Source organism: Mus pahari, chromosome 10 (genome assembly GCF_900095145.1).
Source record: "Mus pahari chromosome 10, PAHARI_EIJ_v1.1, whole genome shotgun sequence".
In the NCBI taxonomy this organism is placed as follows: domain Eukaryota; kingdom Metazoa; phylum Chordata; class Mammalia; order Rodentia; family Muridae; genus Mus; species Mus pahari.
In genome coordinates, this window is record NC_034599.1 from 96829425 (window position 1) to 96851759 (window position 22335).

Genomic DNA, 22335 nt, shown 5'->3' on the forward strand with positions numbered 1-22335 from the left:
CTCTCTCTCTCTCTTTCTCTCTTTCTCTCTCTCTCTCTCTCTCTCTCCCTCCCTCCCTCCCTCCCTCCCTCTCTCCTCAGATCTCTCCCTCCCTCCCCCCTCTCCTCAGATTTCTCCCTCCCTCCCCTTCCCTTCCCTTCCCTTTCTCCCTTCCTCCCTCCCTCTCCCTCCTGTCATCTCCCCCTCTTTGCCTCCCCATTCTTGACAGGAGCTCACTATCAGCCCAGACTGGCCTCAGATTTGTGATCCCCCTGCCTCAGCCTCTCAAGTGCTGGGATTAGAGGGGAAAGCCATCATGCCCAGTAGAACTTCTTCTGACTTTGATAATGCAGTTGATTTTGACAAGGCAGACATTTTGTTTATGGATGATGCTGATTAGGTATAACTTAACTGGGTACCAACAGCCTATATCATGCATGCCAATAATTTGGGAGGTTTAGTGATGGTTATGACCTACCCCCTAACTAGCAAAGAGCTGCCTCATCATGCTATTTGAGTCTCTCAGCATCCCTGTAAGCAAGGACCATTGGTGCCTGTGACTGTCCAGGTGATGTCTAACCCCCTCCGGCTTTTACAGAGCGTAGTTTAGAAGAATGGACACTGTATAATGTTAGGCCCAACTATGAAGAATAGAATAATTTATCTAATGCCTTCAGATAATACATGGAATAATTTATCCAATGCCTTTCAGATAATCCATGGCTTTAAAATATAAGCAGACTTGGGACATACAACCAGCATAGGTGATTCCTCAAACATTTCTCTGCCTTCCAAATATGCTATGCTGTTTTGTCATGCACCTGTTCTCCTGCAGTGAAGCCTACCTCCCCCCCTTTGAGATATAGCACGTGTGTGTGTGTGTGTGTGTGTGTGTGTGTGTGTGTATGGGGGGGAGGAACCATTTTGCTTTCATAGTCTCCTTTCCCATCAAGGTAGACTTAATCATTTCTTTATAACATGGCCTCTTGAATCTGTAAAGCCCCCTCTCTAACAAATAAACTTATTATAAAAAGAAAAGAAAAGAAAAGAAAAGCAAGCAAGCAAGCAACCCTACAGTCCCATAGAACACACACACACAAAGAACAGAGGAGGCCCCTATAAAGCTTGGCAACTCTCCAGCAGGCTAAACTAGCCTTATGAGTTTCTGGGATTAGAATTCAGCAGAAGAAACAAGCCAATTAAAACACTTGGCCCCAACCGTGTGTAGATAAAGTGCTTTGCACAAGCTCCAACAGTCTAACCTGAGTCAGAAGTTCTGCTGGCTGACTGCCTAGTGATTTGCATCTCAATCGCTTTTGTTTGATTCATTTTAGTCTCTCAGCAAAAGCCAGGTGCCACTTGGTCTAGGAAAGACCCATCTTCCACCTGCCTCCCCACCAGGCTAGACAGACACAATGGGCTCTGTCCATTACATCTCCAACTTAGAGGCTCTGCTTTGACTCAGAGTGGGCCAGTGTCTGTTGTGCCAAGTGGGTCATCGGGAGCATCCAAGCATGGGGCTGGTCTTCATACCCAACTCAAGTAGCACCACAATGGTTGTTTATGCCACAAGTCAAAAAAGCACACAAGAAAGTCATGGTCCAGCACATCTTATGCTGCCACAAAACCAAGAAACCACACTTACACCGCTTACTAAGAATCCCGCATAACTGCGCAGAACATTCCAAGTCGAAGGCTACGTGGTCCCCAAAGCCTTTTGGGTTCCATGTAACAAAAATTCCGAAGATACAATCTAACATTTCTTTCCCATGAGAAATCAACACAAGGCCATATAGTAACACCTTATATTGTACTGTGGAACAAAGAACACAAATGTTTTTCATATGCATTTTGAGTTAACGATACTCAAGGATGGGGTCTAGAGAGTGATGGACACCTAACACATGAGTGGCCTGTGACTTGGTGGCTTATCTAGATGAAGGGGAGGGAGAATGACTCAATCCCAGTGTTCTACCACAAAGACTCTGAAGCTCAGTAAGTGATAAGCTTGGCATGTTCCAGGTAAAGAATAAATGCAGCATGGACTTACTTAATAGTTGGCAATAGAGGGCCTGTAAACTTCTCTTCATGGTATCATCTGGTCCTGCTGGTCCTCCAGTTTATTCATGATTCTGTCTAGGAAAATGGGAGTAGACATTGTTACATCAGCAGACATAAAATTCCTAACTAGAAGACTTCCATTTAAACTTGAGTACATACATAGCTGTATTTGAAATAGGAGACTCATAGAAACAGTTTAATTTATAATGCTACATGCTATACAATTGCCACTGACCCTTTAACCAAATTCCCAAGCCGTGTAACACCCCCTACCCCAAGTTGAAGACAACCCTAGGATGAGAGAGAAACATCTTGGCTTCAAGGGCTTTTCATAGATCTTGTGACTCTAGTCCAGTGGTTCTCTACCTGTGGGTTGAGACCCCTTTGGGGTTGGAGAATCATTTTACAGAGGTTGCCTAAGGCCATTGGAAAACACAGATATTTACATTATGATTCACGATAGTAGCAAAACTACAATAGTGAAGTAGCAACAAAAATAAGTTTATTGTTGGGGTCGTCACAACATGGGGAACTGTATTAAAGGCTCATAACATTAGGAAGGTTGAGAAACATTGCTCCAATTGTTAGAGAAGAACAGAATTTTTGTCTTTTGTAAGCTTATTTCTACAGAGGGATTCATTAAACCAAAACAAGAACCAGAGAGCTTTCTCACACTTGAAAATATAGGATGCAAAACCTATTTATTAGCTGGGCACACACTTGTGGTTCTGGCACTCAGAAGCCAGGAGGGAGGAGGGAGAGTTCAAGGCTAGCCCAAGCTACACATCAGGGCCGTGTTTCAAACAAAGATAATAAAATGAATGCAAAACATTCAAAAGTAAGAAAAGACATAAATAACTTTTTATTATAAAAGATATTATGAAGTATTTGGAAAATACTGGAATATGGGCAAGAATAATCAAGAAGGCCTAAATTATACTATCCCGCCAGCATGAGGCAATCAATTGCTCAGACTCTCCATTCTGTGCACCTCTCTGGGCTCTGTGTGTGCGCTCCCGTGGCTGTCCTGTTTCACATACTGCTCCCTCAGACCTTTCTCCTAGCAGCAGAAGCACGCTGCTATGTCAACAGGACTTTACTACCTGCTATTTAAGTGGCAAATATTTACTCAGGAGATGTGAAAAATGCAAGGATTTAGCGTAAAGCTTTGGAGAAGATGCAAATGTTCTCTTCAGGACCAGTATCATAGAAGAACCATTTGAACTACATCCTACCCAAGAATGGAAACTTAGAATTTCTTTTCATGCTTCCAGGTAAATGAATATCCCACGTCAATGCTTTACTTTGTGCTTAATGTGCATAGGAGTCATTTATCTTAAAAAACTAGAATTTATATTCTTTGGTCATCCTCTACTAACATGGCAGGTTTTCATTTTCTTCTAACACCCCAAGTAGAAGAACTAACTTGCCTTAATATCTGTTTAAGACTGAGCGATAACTGGTATAACACAAAATTCTGCCTTTAACGTGCCCAGCTAGCTGGTGAACCCCCAGAGAAGCTCCCTTGGGCGGTAGGCGGTGACCTATACAGAGACTCACAGCTGATCAGTGTGCAGAGAATAAAAGATCATCGAGTGCTCAGTCCTAAATGAGCAAGCTGTATCACACCCTCTCCCTGCAGGGGCCATTGTGGAAGAGGGGACGGTACCATAAGAAACAGGTAAAGGAAGGCAGACACAAACCAGTGCTTTCAAGATGTAACAGAAAGATCTCACACAATGGCAGAGAAAGTCTCAAGCAGTCCATTTTTAAAAAGCTACTTAACTATAACGACCTGTTCTAGGACATTCCATCACTGTATAAAATCACTACCTGCTCTAGGACATTCTATCACTGTATAAAACCACTACCTATTCTAGAACATTCCATCATTGTATAAAACCTCTACCTGTTCTAGCACATTCCATCACTGTATAAAACCATGACTCACTGTTAGCCATTTGTGAGCTCCCCTGATGACCACGACTCTGCTGGCCATCTCTTTATATTTGCCTTTTCAGGATGGTTTGCATAACATTACCACACAATGCATGGCATCTACACCCAGTCTCCTCACTTACCATAGTTGTTCAGCTTTGCTCCTGGGTGGACATCCTGTATTCAGACACAGAGTTAACAAGAATGCTGCTTGCTCTCACCCATCTCCCATGGCTAGAAAGACCTTTGCGGTCTCTTGTTACAAAAATATTCCTTTGTATTTGTCTTGTGGCATTATATATTGCATTCTTACTGCCTAAATTCTTCTATTCTTCGATGAGTTCCTGACTTTGTGAGACCTTCCATTTCTGTTTTCTTATTCTACCACTGGAATGGTGTGTATGTTAAACCATAAGTACAGTTACTTTTCTATTATTCTTTTTGAAATTTGTTTTATTGGTGTTTATGGTAAAGAAATTAGTGATTATATTAAAAGAAAATATGGGGATTATAGTTGGAGATCTTTTCTATTTGCTTAGAAAGGACGTGGTATCTTCAAAATCCCGGTGTGGTAAAGAGAAAGAGAGATAAAAGTATGTTGTGGTGAGCATCACCCAGCATCAGAATAAGCACGCCTGCTTATGGCATAGGGTAAAACGTTCTCTTTTCAGGAGCACAGCACCTTAATGATGTCCTTAGTTAAGCAAATAAAGACCCCACACCCCAAAGAGGAAGAGACAGAGTAAGAAGAAGAGACAGAGATAATTAAATTGCCCTGAGTTAAAACCAAATAAAGAGAATTAAGCATTTGAATACTAGCGCTGAGAAAGATGGGTTCCAAGGGAGGCTCAGAAATGGCAGAGGCTGCTGTGATAAACAGAAGACAGCAAAAAATATGCTGGGAAGTGAGGCTGAAAGACAAGGCTGGAATGAGAAATGGCCTCAGGGGGCCCCATGAGCAACAGTTTTTCTCCACTTTTGGTTTTACGCTGTCTTCACTCATAGGCACATCTGCATGGTGTTCATCTGTTAAGAGCATCCCCAAACTGCTACTTGTGTTTCGCAGGGGCGGTGTGAGTCAAAAGATCATGTTCTGAGCCAAGGGTGACTTCCGGAGGCCACCCCCTGCTGGCAGCCATGAGCAATGGGTAGTGGTCACCTGTGGGGTACTTAGGACATGGTAAGCACTCAATAAACACTAGTAATTAGGGAGCAAATGAATATACAGATGATCAAGTGATAAGAGAACAGAAAATAGCTTGGTTAATTTTGATCAAGGGGAATATTAAGCCCCTTAGTCATTTCTAGAAATGCTGAGGGGTTTCTGAAGAAGCCAGTGATGCCCTCCAATATAGGGGATGAAGCTATTAGCGAGCTATTAAAGAAACAATTGGGCCAGCAAATCTCAGAGACTTCGGACCATCTGAGTTACACAGGGCTCTCCCAACTACAGACACCATCTGGCATACATTTTATTCACGATTCATCCTTAAGTCCCTTGATGGGGCTTCACAATGGGTTTTCTTCTTTTACATCCTATTGCTTTAGCAAGTAAATCTGTGGGTGTTTTATATGTATCTTTTGCCACTGTGATGTATTTCCTGTCACCATTTCACTCTCTAATTACTTTGACAGATGCATCATTTTGTGATGTATCCGACGTCACTCAATGTTCTAACGATGGCATCTATGTTGAGTCTCCTGGGTCAGTTGTGTTACCTTGAAGAGATGGAGAGTCACTGTTAGATTGTATCAAAAGCTACTTAATTAGACCACACTTTATTTACTAATGTGTGTGTGTGTGTGTGTGTGTGTGTGTGTGTGTGTGTGTGTGTGTGCGCGCGCCTGCTTATGGCATAGCCGTAAAGTGTGGAGGTCAGAGGACAACTTGCAGAAGTTAATTCTCTTCTTACACCATGTGGATCCAGGAAATTGGAACTTATGTCATCAGGCCTGGTGACAGGTACCTTTACTCCCTGAGCCATCTCACCACTTCCTAAAGCTACTTTTTTAACCATACACTAAGAAATATTAACGATATCAGTATGGCTCCTTGGTGAATAATTTAAAAAACCTTAAGGGTAATGATTAGTTTCTGGAGTGGACTTCTAAGAAATTAAATGGTTTTGACAACCAAAAAGCATAGTCAAAGAAAAATAATCTACTTTGACTATTCCAGTTCTGGGACAGCCGCTATAGAACTGTGGTTCTCAACCTTCCTAATGCTGAGACCCTTTAATAAAGTTTTTCATGTTGTGGTAACTCCCAACCATAAAACTGAGGCTACTTTATAAATATGATTTTGCTACTGTTAGAATCATAATATGAATATCTGTGTTTTCCAACGGTCATAGATGACCCCTGTAAAAAGGTCATTCGACCTCCCCAAAAGGGGTCTCGACCCACAGGTTGAGAACCACTGCTATAAACAAAGTCAGGTCTACACCTCAGACTGTAGGTTCAACCTTGGAGTCAGTGAACTCTAAAACCAGTTACCCCCTGGCTCAGGCAGCAAGCAGACCTTTGACAGCTGCAGAGAGTGGGCCAGCAGAGAGAGAGGTGCAAATGCCAAGGAGCTGGGCAGTGTCTAGGGGGTTTAACAATCTCAGAAGAGGTGGAGGCACTGAGCAGCCTTCAGAGAAGCAGCTGTCACAAAGACAGCTGACTAAGCAGTAGCTATAGCAACAAGAGACAGCTTGGAACAATGATCAGGGCAGGAAGACAAGGCAAAGTAGATGAAAGGAGAAGATGAGGGGGTAAAGGGCTAAGGTCAGAGGGTAGGAAGCCACAATGGACCTGAGAAGAGAAGCTGCAGACCCTGTTAGCTGAAAGAGCTCCAGAAAGCTGTCAGTCTTCAATCACCAATAGTTTCAGGTGCTCAAGTTTTAGACCTAGCACTGGCTGCTGCCAAGACCTGGGAAATCCCAACTCCTTAGGTCTGTAAACTGCTGAAGGCATTGTCTATGGTTGGGTTATCCTGATACTTAAACCCAGACACTGCAACGATAGTCACTGTCAGACTGTGGAATCCTGACATTCTAGATGTGCACACTCCCACATCCACATCCCGGCCCTCCAGAGCTCTAACACTCTCTGGGAGAAGAACCCTGGTATCTTAGCATCTACAAGAGCTGTTACACTAGAGGTCCCACTCGATGTTGCCACTCACATCAAACCCTGAGGAATCAAAAGCTGCCAAAGGCTAGCACTAAGGAGCTTTTCTTTGCCAGCTCACAGTTACCATCCAGTAGAGCAAAAGGACCACAGCTTAGACAACTAGACATAAAATCTCTACCTAAAACAATAAATTAAAAAAAACCACTCAAATAAAATCAGAGATCACAAAGGTCCATGATGAAGTTGCTTTTATCCCAAGGATGCAAGGATGGTTCAACATATGCAAATTTACAAATAAATTTACAATCCATCAATCAAAAAATGAATGGTAACAATCATACAACCATCTCAAGACATGCAAAAAAGTGTCTCCTAAAATTAAAAATTCCTTCATGATAAGGAGGCATAAACAGATTAATTCTAGAAGAGTTATTCCTAACATACTACAGACCTATGACAAACCTATGGCCATATCACAGTGAATGGAAGGGAAGCCAAAGCATTTGCTATAAGACCAGGAGGAAGGAACATGTTCACTCTCATTGCTTTTATGAAATACAAGGCTAGAAAGCTCAGACTCATGAGGGCAGCAAAAATTGAAGTCATACAAGTAAGAAGGAAAGAAGTCAAGTTTCCCTGTCTGCATATATGACTATATATAAATTAAGTCTCTCTCCAAAGAGTGTTATAAGTAATTTAGCAAAATAGCAGGATATAAAAATCAACATATAAAAACCAGTAGCTTTTCCATGTACACACACACACACACACACACACACACACACACACACANANANATATATATATATATATATATTGAGAAAGAAATCATGAAAGCCATCCCATTTAGGATAGCTATCAAAAAAGAACAAAGAAGAAATTGAAAGATCTTTAAGATGAAAAATACAAAACCCTCATGAAAGAAATTAGAATAGTCACACCAACAAAATTAGAAGATACTCAGAGATGTGAATAACTGATACCGTTCAGAGATGTGAATAACTGATACGGTTAAATGTCCGTGCTACCCAAAGTGACTGACAGATTCCATATGGTCTTCACAGAAACAGTGATTGTGTTCTTCACGATACAGTAGAAGAATATCCTACCATTTATCTAGAAATGTAGAGGATCTGAATGGTAGAAGCAGTTTTGAGCAAAATGAATAAAAGAGGAGACACTCTAATACTTTAGCATCTCTACAGAGCTTTAGTAAATAAAATAGGATGGCACTGGAACAGACAAGAGACACATAGGCCAATGGAGGAGAGTAGAGAACCCCGGACTAAGTCCACATTTCTACAGCCAAGCCGTCCTTGGCGAAAGCACTGCACATACACATCAGAGAAAGGGCAAGAATGCTGGGAAACTGGTTATCCGAATGCACAGGATTAAAACTGCACCCCTTTATCTCATGACTTATACATAGCAACTCAAAATGTAGCAGCAACCTGAATGTAAAACTCAAACTCTGAAAACACCCAAACAGAAAGAAGAAGGCTGCAAGACAATGTTTGGAGACAATGGCTTTGTATGTAGGATCCTATAAGCACAGACAATGAAAACAGAATGGAGTGACCTCACATTACACAGCTCGAAACTCAACAGAGCAATGGGGACATCCTGTATACTAGGAGAAAGCACCTGGCAACTGGTCACCTGACAGAGTGAACCAATTATAAATGGGCAAATGGTAGGAACAGACCCTTCTTAAAGATGAAATACAAATGGCCAAGAAATATATGAAAAGAGTTCAGTATCATTGACTATCAGGAAAATCCAAACTACAGTCAGATACAGTCTCAGCCCAATTAGAATTGATACTATATTTTAAAAAGTAAGTAACAAATGTTGGTAGAGATCTGGAAAAAAGGAACTAACACAATTCTGGTAGAAAACAATATGGTGATTTCTCGAAACCAAACCCAAAATGGACCTACTATGTGATCCAGCTAGTTGTATGTATGTGTGTGTATGTGTATATATATATATATATATATATATATATATATATATATATATATATATATATATATAGTATGTGTGCACATATATGTACACATATGTAATATAATATGTAACATATGTATAATTACATATATATTACATGTAAACTAGCTGGATATATATACTATATGTGTGAGTATATGGAAATATAAATCAGCATTCCAAAGGCATTATTGCACAATACCTAAGATGCAGAGTCATCCCAGGCACCCATCAATACATGGGTAAATAGAGAAAATATACTTCCTTTTCTTCACAGGAACAATGGAATATTATTCAATCATAAAAAGGGTTCATTTGCCACCAAATGGACAGAACTAGAGAACGCCATGCTAAGGGAATGAATTACACCAGAGTACTTGACCATCTCCTCTCACAGCCGAGACCTAAGGTCATCAGGGAGTACAGCAATGATTGTAAAAGATGCGGTGAGTACAGAGGTCAGAGAGAGAAGATGGACTGCATCAGAGCTTACCACAACAAAATCAGAATGGACTGAAGAATGTAGGAAAGATGTAATTAGTCGTTTTTCCATCAGATGAGCAACAGTAACCTCTCTTCACAGAAACAGTGCTAGCCATACAGAGCAGAAACCAAGCAACGCACTCAACACCCACCCCAGAGCTCCATCTGCTCTGTGGGCTTTCTGAGTTCCAGATAATTTTAGTCAACTACCACACGGTGTAGATGGTCAGGACAACATCCAACCTTGTTTCTGTTCTCATACCACACGTGTGTCCTTTCCAAGGCCGATTCTGTGTCGGGTGTTTTGCCGACTTGCCTGTCTGAATGACTCCTAAGAACAGTGCTGACATTCCTCCTAGCGTTCCTAAGCTCCAGGAGGCTGGGATGTGCCCAGCAGCTAAAGTACATAAAGCATGCAAGCTCATGCTATAGTGCTGTTGGCTCTGAGTCTAATGTTAACGAATCAACAGTCTGTATGAAATGAGATGCCTTTAGACAGCAACGCACATAAAACAAGGTTATGTAGTAATCAGATGACAAATGGGAGAGGCTATTTGGGAACCTTAAGAGAAATGATTCCGTAGTCACTAATTCAGTGCTCATGGTCATTTTATACGATATAATTCCCATGAATAATGACAACTGACTGTATTTCAGTTGATCTTCAAAAAGTCTTCCAAAACAAGGAATGGTAATGACTGGGCCAGTAGGGGAGCTATACAGGAGCAATGGCTCAGTAGAAGGCAGAGCTGATAAAGCTGGTGAAGTGAGGTCAGGGGAGATGACGGAGAGCTGGTGTGTAAAAAAGCCTTCCTTTGAGCCTTGTTCCTTATGGGTGGGGACAAAAGGGATCAATAACCTGAGGAGCCAGAAAAGGGCATATCTCTGTCTGCAGGTGAGGACATGGACATAAGGTATCAAGATCACCCATGCCTGAGTCCTTTAAAATAGTTCCTGGCTTTCCAATGCTTGGATTCCTTTTATGTACAAAGAGCAAACATGGTGCCAGATATGCTTGGTGCAAAGACTTAGACACACACATGAGGAGTCACCGTTCCAGGGCCCGATCCCTGTGCTTTTGCAAAGGTTCAATGTCAACTGTCACCAAACATTGAAACACAAGGTGTGACTGACCAGGTCAGACCTCACCACCCTCCTCTCCATTCTGCTTCTGAGTTAGAAGTAAGCCAGAGGCCTTGAGGCCATTCCCCTCGAACTCCTTTTGTTAATTCCAGCGTCCTATTTAAACTGGATTTATAACTTATTCTCGGGAACATGCACCGGTGTTAATCTTATTTAATATTTGTATCTGTGTCCCCTTTAAAAAGACTCCAGAGCAGCAGATAACTAGCTGTAACTCCTGCAAAAGGATTATCAACCTGTCGAGCTGGAGAGGCAGCTCGGTGGTTAAGAGTGCTAGCCATTCTTGCAGAGGCTCTAGAGGAATGACCCCCAGCACCCACATGGCAGCCACCAACCACCACCTCTAACTCCAGTTCCAGGTGACGTGATGCCCTCCTCAGGCCTCCATAGGCACCTGTATGCGAGTGATCCACAGACAAACACACAGGCAAAGCACAAAAGATAAAATCAAAATTAAAAAAAAATTAATTGGCCGAGTGTGGTGGCGCACGCCTTTAATCCCAGCACTTGGGAGGCAGAGGCAGGCGGATTTCTGAGTTCGAGGCCAGCCTGGTCTACAGAGTGAGTTCCAGGGCAGCCAGGGCTACGCAGAGAAACCCTGTCTTGAAAAACCAAAAATAAATAAATGAATGAATGAATAAACAATTAACTTTCAAAGCCCAAGTACTACCTCAGAAAGTGACCGAAATTATGTGGAGAAAGAGGGGGCTGTTTTCACCCTAAAATGGAACGGGACAGTGCCTCGCCCACAGAGCTAGCTGCCTACAAATGAAGGTTAAAAGGACAGCTAATGCCATTATTTCTGCCTGCACAAACAGAAGTATTTATTTTCTTCATAAACACAAACATCCTCAGTCACTCATTTCTAATAAAAAGCTCATTTAGACAGTGTGATGCTTTGAGTGTATGATGCCCACTCCCCACAGGCTTAGGGACTGAGTGGCTGGTTGCCAGTTGCGGGTGCTATGTATTCTCTAAGGCCATTGTCACAGCTTTTGGGAGGCATGCTCTACCTGGCAGATGTCAATCACCAGTGGTGGGTCTCTGAAGGTCACAGCCTGGCCCTTAACTTCAGGCACTTGAGTGTCAACAGCCTCTGCCTTATACTCCCTGTGGACGGAGCCAGAGCCGCTCTGCCTCCCCTTCCTGTCTGTAATCAGCGGGATCCCTAAGCCAGCAGTTCTCAAGCAGTGAGCTGTGAGTCCCTTGCCTGAGGGTCACCACACTATGAGGAACTGTATTAAAGGGCCAGAGCATTAGGAATGGTGGGAACCCCTGCCCTAAGCCAAAGGATTTCCTCCTGAATTGTTTTGGCCACATTTAGACAGTGTGATGCTTTTGGTCACAATAGGCAATAAGTAATTTATACGGAAGTTCTTTTCTATAACCAATATTACCCCCAAAGCAGTGGAGGAGACAATAATTACTATTGCTGTGGATATTACTCATCACAAGCCAAGGCCACTGTGATACACAGTAATGCACACAGAGCACCAGGAGCAAGGGAGGGACACCGGCCACTTAACTGGCATTGCTGGGTGACCTTGAGAGAGTTACTCCTCTGGGCCTGAATTTTCTCATCTATAAATGGGGCTAGCTCTTAAACCAGAGGACTCAGCCTATCAAACAGAGTCGGACGCTGACTGCCCCATACAGTGGGTCTTTCCCTCCCCCTGAAGCCATGAGATGATCAGAAAGCAAGGCTGCTTTTGGTTATGTGAGGATGGGGGGAAACAAGAGAAACAGAACAGGCTGTCCTGCGAGCTACCCCGGAGCCCACATGCCTTGGAGCACAAGCAGCAAATTACTCCAGGAAGGTAGTGGTGAAGGCTTCTCAGACTTAGCCTAAGTCATGGGTGAATGTATGTGTCCACAGGGCTGGGCGTGGGTTACAATGTTGTTTTTAGTCCATTTCTTCTCAGCTAGCTGCTTCCATATTAAACATAGGAGATCCTTTATTTCCATAGAGAAATAGGTATTGTATTTTTCCTTGAAATATGTAGTTCTCCTGTGTTTAATATTTTATACTTTTATGTAAGAAACATTTTGTATTACTCCAAACCCATGGCCAGCCACAAGAGTTCAACTATATCAGCTGCCACTCCATCACTTACAGGCACTTACAGGTGGACAGGGAAGGAAGAATGGTACCAAGCAAGGCTTAGCAGCAATACAGAACTAACTTCTTAGGTCTAACATTTAAAAATTTCTCTAAAGTCAGGCTGGTGAGATGGCTCAGTGGGTAAGAGCACCCGACTGCTCTTCCGAAGGTCCAGAGTTCAAATCCCAGCAACCACATGGTGGCTCATAACCATCCGTAACAAGATCTGACTCCCGCTTCTAGAGTGTCTGAAGACAGTTACAGTGTACTTACATATAATAAATAAATCTTAAAACAAATTCTCTAAAGTCTAAGGGGAAGTTGAAGTTCAGATGTTTCAATGGAAGTCTACCTTCTGAACAATGATGCCAATTAAATTCACGTGGGCCCAGTTTACCAGCAAAAGGAAGGTCCACCCTGTGATTTCTGGCTTATACAGTTTCTCCTACTACAGACACCACAGGGGCCATACGCCAGGTCCTAGCGAACTAAGGAGCACTCTCTGAGGTCAGGCAACATAAGAGCACTTCCTACAGTCTCCTGGGCTGCTGCCCACTTTTAGGGGAAGAGAATTTCAACAGAGCCCCTTCCTTCCCTCACGCTCTGTACAGTTTAGTTTCATCTTTTAAAGAGGCTGTCAGACACACCAAAGAGATGCGTGACCAAGCCATTCATCTCCTGCTAAGGAAAAGCCTATACAAGGGAATTAAGTAATCCAAGCTCTGTTAGAGATGTGGACGTGTGTGCAGAGTCACCAAGGGTAGAAAGGGTACCTGAGTGGGCGGGGCCTGGGCTCTGCAATGCTTGTGTACAAGACTGAGGGCCTGATGTGGATCTTTAGTGCCCACATATGATAGAGGACAGTGCTGTGTGTCTTCAAGCCAGCACTGGGTGGCAGAGTCACATATGAGGAAGATAAACCAATGATGACCTCTGACCTCCACACTCTCGCTCATGCATATGCACTTACATGTACACACATTGACAGATGACCATATGCATGCCCCACGCTGTGCACATATAGATATACACACACAGTACCAGCATCTGAAGTTTTCTAAACTCACACTGGTCTCCTTTTCTGGCATGCAAGGCCTGTTAGGAGCATTCATCTTCTTTGAGAAGATAAGATGGAGCTTGTGTGAGGCCAAGAATGTAGATCACACTTCCTCTTTATGGTTTTGGTATTAAAGACGGGATATTGAGGTCAGCGAATTAAGTAATATTGCAAAGCCGCCAACCACCAACAGAGTACGCACTGTCATTTAGACTGCGGTGCTTGTGAAAGATTACTTCTTAGCCATAGTAAACTTGGTCATTTTTCTTTTTCCTTTTATGGTGCCTGAAAAATATCTCCAGAAATTGAATTTTGGGACCTACAGATGTGTGTTTCCTCTGAGCAATAGACATTTGTCCCAGAAAGTTATAGTGATGATGTTTTCACATCCAAAAGGTGGCATGGCTGTAAGAGATAGGCTAAATATTCCACAGATCATTTATTTACAAATGGAAAGAACACTAAAACCCATTGGTCATGCATTAGAGACAGTGTATATGTGAAAATTACATGAAATTGTCCACAACATCACAGTACTTGGTAAACTTTATTTTTGAGCAGTGATTTCAAACCCTTCTGTTCTCTTCTCTTAGCTTTTCCAATACCACTTGAATACTAAGAGACTCATTTTTAATTCTCCAGATAGTATAGTTTTATTTTGTGATTCTGGTTCAATATTTCAGAATACATAATTTAGATCAAGCCATTCCTCAGGAAATGTAGTTCCTGAGATGCACAGTTGAAATCAAAATTATAATGAAAAGCAAAATAACATTGTGGGCAATAGTGGTGTGGGCCAATATAGACCAAACTTCTTCACCTTCAGAGTATAGTTAGCATGGGTTAGACCCACACAGAATTACATCTAACCTCATCACTAAGTTCAGAGTCAAAACATTTCAGTATTTCTGACAAGTCTCATTTTTATACCTTGTTCCAAAAAAGCATCGTAAAGCAGTAATTTTGATCTCAACTCTGAAGATCTTAAATAGCGTGGGATGATCTTGATGAGTCTACTGTGCTCTGGTGACTGGGTTAGAAACAAACCATTCCAGGGTTATTTAGACTAATGGTTCCCCAAGCTAGCTGGCCAGCAAGACTGATGGTCCAAAGGTGGCTACCTCACCGGACTGCAGCTTGCCAAGAGTAGACCAGGCTGGCTGGCCAGCTGGTCCCAGGGTCCCTCTGCCACCCTAGTGCTAGGATTACAAGCACATTCCATCATACCCAGCTATTTCATGGAGGTTCTGGGGACTAAATGCAGGTCCTCTTACTTGAACAGCCTACACTTTATTGAGTTACCTCCCCAGTCCCAGAATCTATTTTAAAAATAAATTCCTAGTGCCCCAGGAACTCTGATGCCCGGGTTCTGGGGTAGGACAACTGGAAAGGGCTCTCAGGATTAAGATTCAGGCTTAACAGTGAGAACTGAACCTAGGAGAGAGGAAATGAGGCTCCCCCTAAATACCAAAGGGACCTCCCCAGGGACCACTGTGCCCCTGGGTGGAAGGGTGGGATTCCTGCCTTGGCTTCACACACTACTCAGGCACAGCTAGGCCAGAGCCCTGCTTCCTCTCTCCTGCAAGTGGCAGTTTTCTGAGAGGAGGCGGGACGATAAATGCAAAGCACATTTGCAAGTCACATTCACCACACAGAGGGAGTGACTCAGTGTTTCTTAAATATTTAGATCCTCCATCTCTCCCACAGTCCCAGGCTGAAGCAGCGCGCAGGCACAGTGTTGAGGCGCTTTCCCACCCTCCTCTGACTCTGATTAACCCCTCAGTGTTCCCACGCCATGCTTCACCAGGTGCTTGGAATGAGGACGACTCAAAGGGAGAGAGCAGAGGCTCAGGGAAGGAAGGGTGTGTGGGGATCTGTAAAGACTAGAGCTGGACAAGGAACAGAAGCCACTGGCATCACTTGCTGTAAAGGTGGGGTAGTCATTCTTCCTACGACCTGCACCATGAGGGATCTTAGCTGAGTTTAGCTGGGGTAACAGCAGGGGCTACCCCCAGAGTACAGGGAAGACCCTTTCCTTGTCATGGACTATAGCCAACTGCAAGGAGAGAGGCTGGTGGAAGGTGACGGTGTGTGTGGAAGGTGGCAGAGGTTGGTCTCATAAAACCCTGCGATATAACAGTGCTGCCCTGGACCAAGCGAAATGTTGCCTTGACTCCCAGAGAACTGACAGTTTATCAGGGGGAGAGAATATCTTATCAAAAGTCATGCGATAGCTAGACATGGTGGCTCAAGCCTGTAGCCACAGCACTCCAGAGGTGGAGACAGGAGGGTTAGGATGAGTCTTAGAGGTGGGGGAACATAAGCTAAGGCTTTGGGCATTCAAATGGATTTCTGACAGGTGTATATGGAAGGATGTAAAATCCCAGAGGCAGGACAACGACGGTGACAACAACGAAGACGACGACGATGCTGAAGCAGGTTGTGATGTTTAAGTTATGCAAGTTCTACCACTGGCAGCTTTAAAAAAAAACCCACCACAGTACAATTTAGGACATAGTACATCTTCCTCTTCAGCTTCGGAGACAGAACTGCTCCTATCTACCGGGGAAGGGTGGGACACAGGCTGGTAAGGTAAAGGCAAATACAGAAGTAGCCAGTAGTTTAAAGATGGCTGCTGAGCCTCAAAATTCAGCCTTCCCAAACCAATGCATCAAAAGAAATGCTTGCAAACCAGGAGATAGCTGGGGAGCCATTCACACTATCCAATAGATTCTAAGAGCCTAACTCAACTACAGGACTCAGAATTGTCTCCATCTATGAAGAAACAGCATTAGATGTCCGCCACTAGGTGGCGCCAAACTCTAGTTTAGACCTGGATGGAAATGGATACCTCTCTGCTGGTTCCTTAGAACCCCAGACTGCTAATAGGTAGACCAGTTCTCTCTCCTTAAGCTATTAACATTGCAATAATGTAACGATATGGCTTATACCAGTGGTTTTTAAGATACAGTCCATACACCACGGACGCCAGGAAACTTACTAGAAATGCGTATTATCAGGTTCTACCTAGAGCCAGAATCAGAAAATTCAGAGTGGGCTCCCAGCAATCAGCTTCAAGCCCTTCAAGATGTATAATAAACTGAAGTAGAGAACCCCTTGCTTTATTCACAATGTCTCTGCCTTAGTATTATGGTACGGTAAGAGTTTTATTATATAATTGTGACCTCGGACAATCTGGAACAGATAGACCAGCTTCCAATGCTCACTCCAGCCGCACCCTACTGTGACCCAGCAGTTCTCCAATGGGCTAGTGCAGGCATTCAAGGATCTTGTTGGAAGCATCTAGCATAGGGTGTCTGCTTTCCAGTGGCCAATTTAGAAATGTCGCCTGTCGCCTGTCGCCGGGCGTGGTGGCGCACGCCTTTAATCCCAGCACTCGGGAGGCAGAGGCAGGCAGATTTCTGAGTTTGAGGCCAGCCTGGTCTACCAAGTGCATTCCAGGACAGCCAGGGCTACACAGTGAAACCCTGTCTCGAAAAACCAAAAAGGAAATGTCGCCTGTCTCCACGCTTCAACTTCCTGGGCTAGTGATGTTACTGCTCTTTGAGAAATTCTCAAGTATAAGTTAGAACTTAACAACACAGGGTTTGTGGCAGGTCAACCAACATGAGGCCATCAGGCTGGAATGCAAATGCATCTTTATCCACTGAACCACCTCCCAGCACTGAATTTACATTCGAAACACAGGCTGCTGGAACTGATCCAAATAAGTAAATCTGAGCACAACTACTTACAAAGAAACCTTCCTTCCAGAACCTAAATGATTAACAGGGACAGTCAACATGGAAAGATAAGTCAAACGTGTTACCCATCTCTGCCGTGCAAGTCAGTGTCTAACACAGGATCTATAAGCTGGACGAAACAAACAATGGCCACAACTAATTACACCCAAGTCCGGCTGGGCGTGTGCCAGGAAGTTAGGAAACAAGTCATCTATTTGCCACAGCTGTCTCTCCTTAACCCACGGATACATACTGACATCTAGACACAGGCTTTTAAATGGAAATGCACATGGTAGGCAGAGTTTTTGTCTCTCCCTCCAACTGGGGGATATCTAGTGCTCAGAATACTGGAACATAGTGGGTGTCTGGTGCCTGTTTGAATGGCATGTGTTTGAAGTCACATGCATGGGTGACTTGCTGGAAGACTGATGCAGGGGGCTGTCCAGTAGAAATTTCTGAGGTCATAGAAATATTACAGAAGTTGTATTGACCAAGACAGTAGCTAAAAGTCACAGGTAGCTACTGACCACTTAAACCAGGAGCTAGTTTAACCGAGGATGCAAGCTCCAAATTTTAAGTAATTTCACTTTAAACACGCTCTGATTCTTGCCACGATGAATCTAGCTGCACGGCTACCCAGAGAGAAATGAGTTTAAAACTAAAGAAGAGATTTTATCTGTTATTTGGGGACCAGGTGGTGTAGAGTCAGGTGACTGACTGGCATTTGGCCAGGAACAATAACCATTTTATTAGCCAAGAGCAAAGAGCTCAGAACTTCCCTGGGCTTCACTTGCACTTCCCTTGCCTGAGCATATGCTCAGGCTGTGACGGTCATCCAGTCACTTTCATTTATTCAAGCAGTTTCCGAATTTCTTTTGGAGGGGTCATTATACCAAAAACGGATCCTATGGGGTAGGTAACGCCTTGAGGTTCCTTGCTTGCTATGAAAGCCAGGAAGTCTTAAAGACAAGAAGGCTATACCGCAAAATGAGATGATGAAACGAGAGCCTAAAGAAAAAAAAAGTAGTACATTTTTTGTTTCTCCTCAAACAAGAGGAGGCTGCTTGTCATGAAGGCTAAATATTATGCACTGCTTGGACATCTACAGGGCCTAAGTGCAGCTCCTTCCCCGTCTCTGCACCATGGGGAAGACCTGATGGTCAAGCAGCTTGCTTACTAACAGGAGCAGGCACACAGTTCCTTTATTACCAGTGGAAATATTTCCTTAGGCATCATGGGAGCCAGGGGCATCCTATCCTTTTAGCATAGAAACACAGCCTCTGTCAGCATCTGCTGTTCACCCGTTTTCATGTGTAATCCCCATGAGGTCCTGCATCACATGCTGCATTTCTACCCTAGGCTCTGAGTCATTGGGGCTAAGCAGCAGCAGGGTTTGCTATTTACATTGATCAGTGTCATGGCTTTGGCCGCCAACACACCTGTCACCTTCCCTGCACTGGGCTAAGATACAGGTGATTTCATTATTGAAGGCATTCTTATAAGGACCTCAGTAGATATTGATTGACCAGGTATCACTGACAGCTATTTAGGCTAACCCCGTCCTTCTGAGCTTCCATGACACTTCAGGGCCATGAGATCTGGAAGCGTTATTTACCAGGGACCTTTATATCAGGATTCCTGTTGGGGGGGGGGGGTTGTCTCACGACTGGAGACATCTCCATGACTTAGGAAAGCTGCAACAGAGCAAAGACATTATTCTCCTGTAGCAGCTGGGAAGAGTCAGTCCAAGCCAAGACAAGGAAGGCTTAGCAGAGGCTCCCTAGAGCCCACCAGAGACCTGGAGGCGTGGCTGCTAGCGGCCCCTCCTCTACAGCTCTTCAACACCCTGCTTTCTAAAACACTCTATGGTAGATACTTCTGTGTCCTGGTTCAGGCTTTCTTCCCATTTGAGCTCAGCCCTAACCACACAGTTCCACATGAGCTTTAGTTCCCACTGGGCCTACAGCTGTCTACCTCAAGTGTGAACTACACATGTTCGCTCTGGGTTTTAAGATTTCTCTAAAACTGCAGGAGCCATGAGAGTTAACCAGGCTTACATGTGCTGCTGAGAGACACATGAGGGTAATATCTCTGGGGCATTAGTCAGCAGGTCAACCCTCCTACCCGCTATAATTTGTGAAGACAAACCTAGGAGGTGGGTCATGCTTCCCAGCAGATCCCAACAGCAGACAACTTCTACCTCTCCAACACAACTTCAGTAACCTGTCGGCCACTCCTCTTGCTCATTCTCTTCCTGTTCTCTGGGCTCACCTTCCAAATAAGCCCTTCACCCCTCAATCCTGGCCTCAGGCTCTGCACAAAGAGGATCTAAATGAAGACAGAGGCCTTTCTGACCTCCCTCCCTCATCTCTTCACAGGGTGGAGAAGTTCCATAAGTTAACATGTCTCCTATCTGAAGAAATTTCTGTTTTTCTGACCAAGTCATAACCAGCATAGTTATGCAGTAGTAGTCCATGCTGAATCACTGTATTATCAATCTGTATGTATGTGTATATACATACATACACACACACACACACACACACACACACACACATGTGTTCTGGATCAACGGGCATGATTTCATTCTTTTATTTCTGCTAGGACACATATGTTGGTTACGATGGAAGACATTACTACCTGATTTTGCACTACCCATTCTCCGAATTTCACCTATAAACAAAATCCAAATCTTGACTAATCTGGAAGCATATTTGATCCAAATGTCAACTTATTATTTCCTGCCTTCGGTAGAGAAGACACACGTCCGTCCAATGGATTTCTCTTGGTAAATTTCATTCACCTTGTGCTTTCCTCTTTTTGCCTGTAACAATGAAATGGCAATAAACTTACCACCCTATAGTGCCAGGGATGCAAGGACCTGGGTGAGGGGAGGCTGCTGGGCCACCCCAGGGTCCTCTGCCCCAGATCTGCTCCAGGAGCTCCGAATGCTGGTCTCCACACTTCATGCGGGGAGGATACATGCTTATTTGGTAAATCTGCCACTTGTCTGGACCACCACTGAGCGACATCCCCTCTCTGACATGCACAGCTTTGATAGTTCTAACTTTAGAATGACTTGCTTTGAATGGATTCCCAGAAGAAAACTGCCACATCAAAAAAAAGGCGTAAACATATGTTAATTTATGATACATGCGGCTAAATGACTTTCCAAAAGAGACACATCAATCTATGCAGCCAAGGCCTCCGCTGAAGCTTCGCATCCTGGACAGGAACCGTTTTGTGTTTTCTAATTATCTTGCTGGTTTCCATTTTGATTAGCAATTTAATACACAGTAAGTTCTAAGCATGCAGGCCACAGGGTGATAAAAGGCTCTGTGGGAATCCTACTCAAATGAATGTTGTCTTCTGACCACTGAGAAAAGATGTCCCTACAGGGACTGCATCAAGAATCAACAATCAAGACCGCCACTATTGTCTCCTGCAAGAACTGAACTACCGCCCTCACTAAACAACAGTGTTAGGGAAACAGAGAGGGGAGGACAGCAAGCAGTGAGAAGATAATCTGTAAAAGGAGAAAGATTAGGCCAATAACCAAACAGCTGCCAACGTAGCTGCCGGGGCCCTCCAGAGGCAGAAGGGACAAAGGAGACATTCCTTTACTACTGCAATCAGGGAGCAAAGGACAGCGTGGGTCACTTCCATCTGCCAACTCCAGAGCTACTGTGTGGTCTGTGAGAGAAAGCCATGGAGAAAGAAACTAAAGCAACGAAAGTGGAGAGGGGAGCACTGGGCGACAGGTGCGCTTGCCATGGTCAGCCACGCACTGTGTCTGTGGTTTAAGGCTCCATCTTAGCTTGTAACTGAGTTCCTTTCTCCTCTTAGCTGACAGTTCTGAGGCCGTTCACTGACTCATCCCACACTGCAAGTATCATGGAAGAGATTCCCGAAGCATCACTCATTCCTGAAGCATCATTCATTCAGTTATGTGCTAAGAAATATACCAGCTAGGTACAGTGGCACACATCTGTAATCCTAGTATTTGGAGGGTGGACACACAGGAGGGCTGCTCTGAGTTTGAGGCCAACGTAGTGAATTTTAGGCCAGTGGAGGCTATATAATGAGACTGCGTCTCAAACCATCAGAGACACAGAGAAGTGGAAGAGCTTTGTTCTGATGGGTTGACAGAGTCCTGTATGAAGACGACAGCAGTGCTGAGTCCCATACATCAGGTAAGGTGTTCAAAGGAATGCTCAGAGGAGAACCGGTGACTGGACTGGAAAAAGAATAGGCTGCAAAAATGAGGTTTGGAATTTTGCTCCAAGTCTTTCTCCTAGAGTGACAGAATTATACAGAGTCCTTAATTTTTGTAAGCCTCAGTTTTGTTTAGCTGTAAAAGTGTGATTATTATCATTGTTCAGGGACCACTCATGGCAAGTATTGAATTAAGTAACCCATGTGGGAACATCTTATTAATTATAAAGAGGTAACTGTAATTGGTTTTCTTATTAGGATTGCTTTGGTTGCTATTCCGTGCACATCATAAAAGATTTAAACGTTCAAATTTGTTCTTTACAGATTTAAGATCATGTGTGAATTACACAGTTGATCAATAGTTTAAAAGACCTTCCTTATACTTTCTCTCTTTCTGTCTGTCTCTCCCCTCCCCCCTCTCTTTCTGCTCCTTCACTCTCTCAAACATTTTTTTTTTTTTTTCGAGACAGGGTTTCTCTGTGTAGCCCTGGCTGTCCTGGAACTCACTC

General features: G+C 43.7%; 1 protein-coding gene across 3 annotated transcripts in view; it reads right to left on the reverse strand.

The window, feature by feature from the left end:
- Positions 1-22335, reverse strand: part of Tmem108 (transmembrane protein 108) — a 274768-nt gene that overhangs the window by 119550 nt on the left and 132883 nt on the right. For 2 of the 3 annotated variants that reach the window (XM_021207037.2, XM_021207035.1), the window contains one exon: positions 2030-2115. In XM_021207037.2, the coding sequence (XP_021062696.1) occupies positions 2030-2069 (40 nt within the window). In that variant the 5' untranslated portion in view covers positions 2070-2115. The remainder of the gene's footprint in view (positions 1-2029; positions 2116-22335) is intronic. The other variant, XM_021207036.2, reaches the window with a different exon arrangement.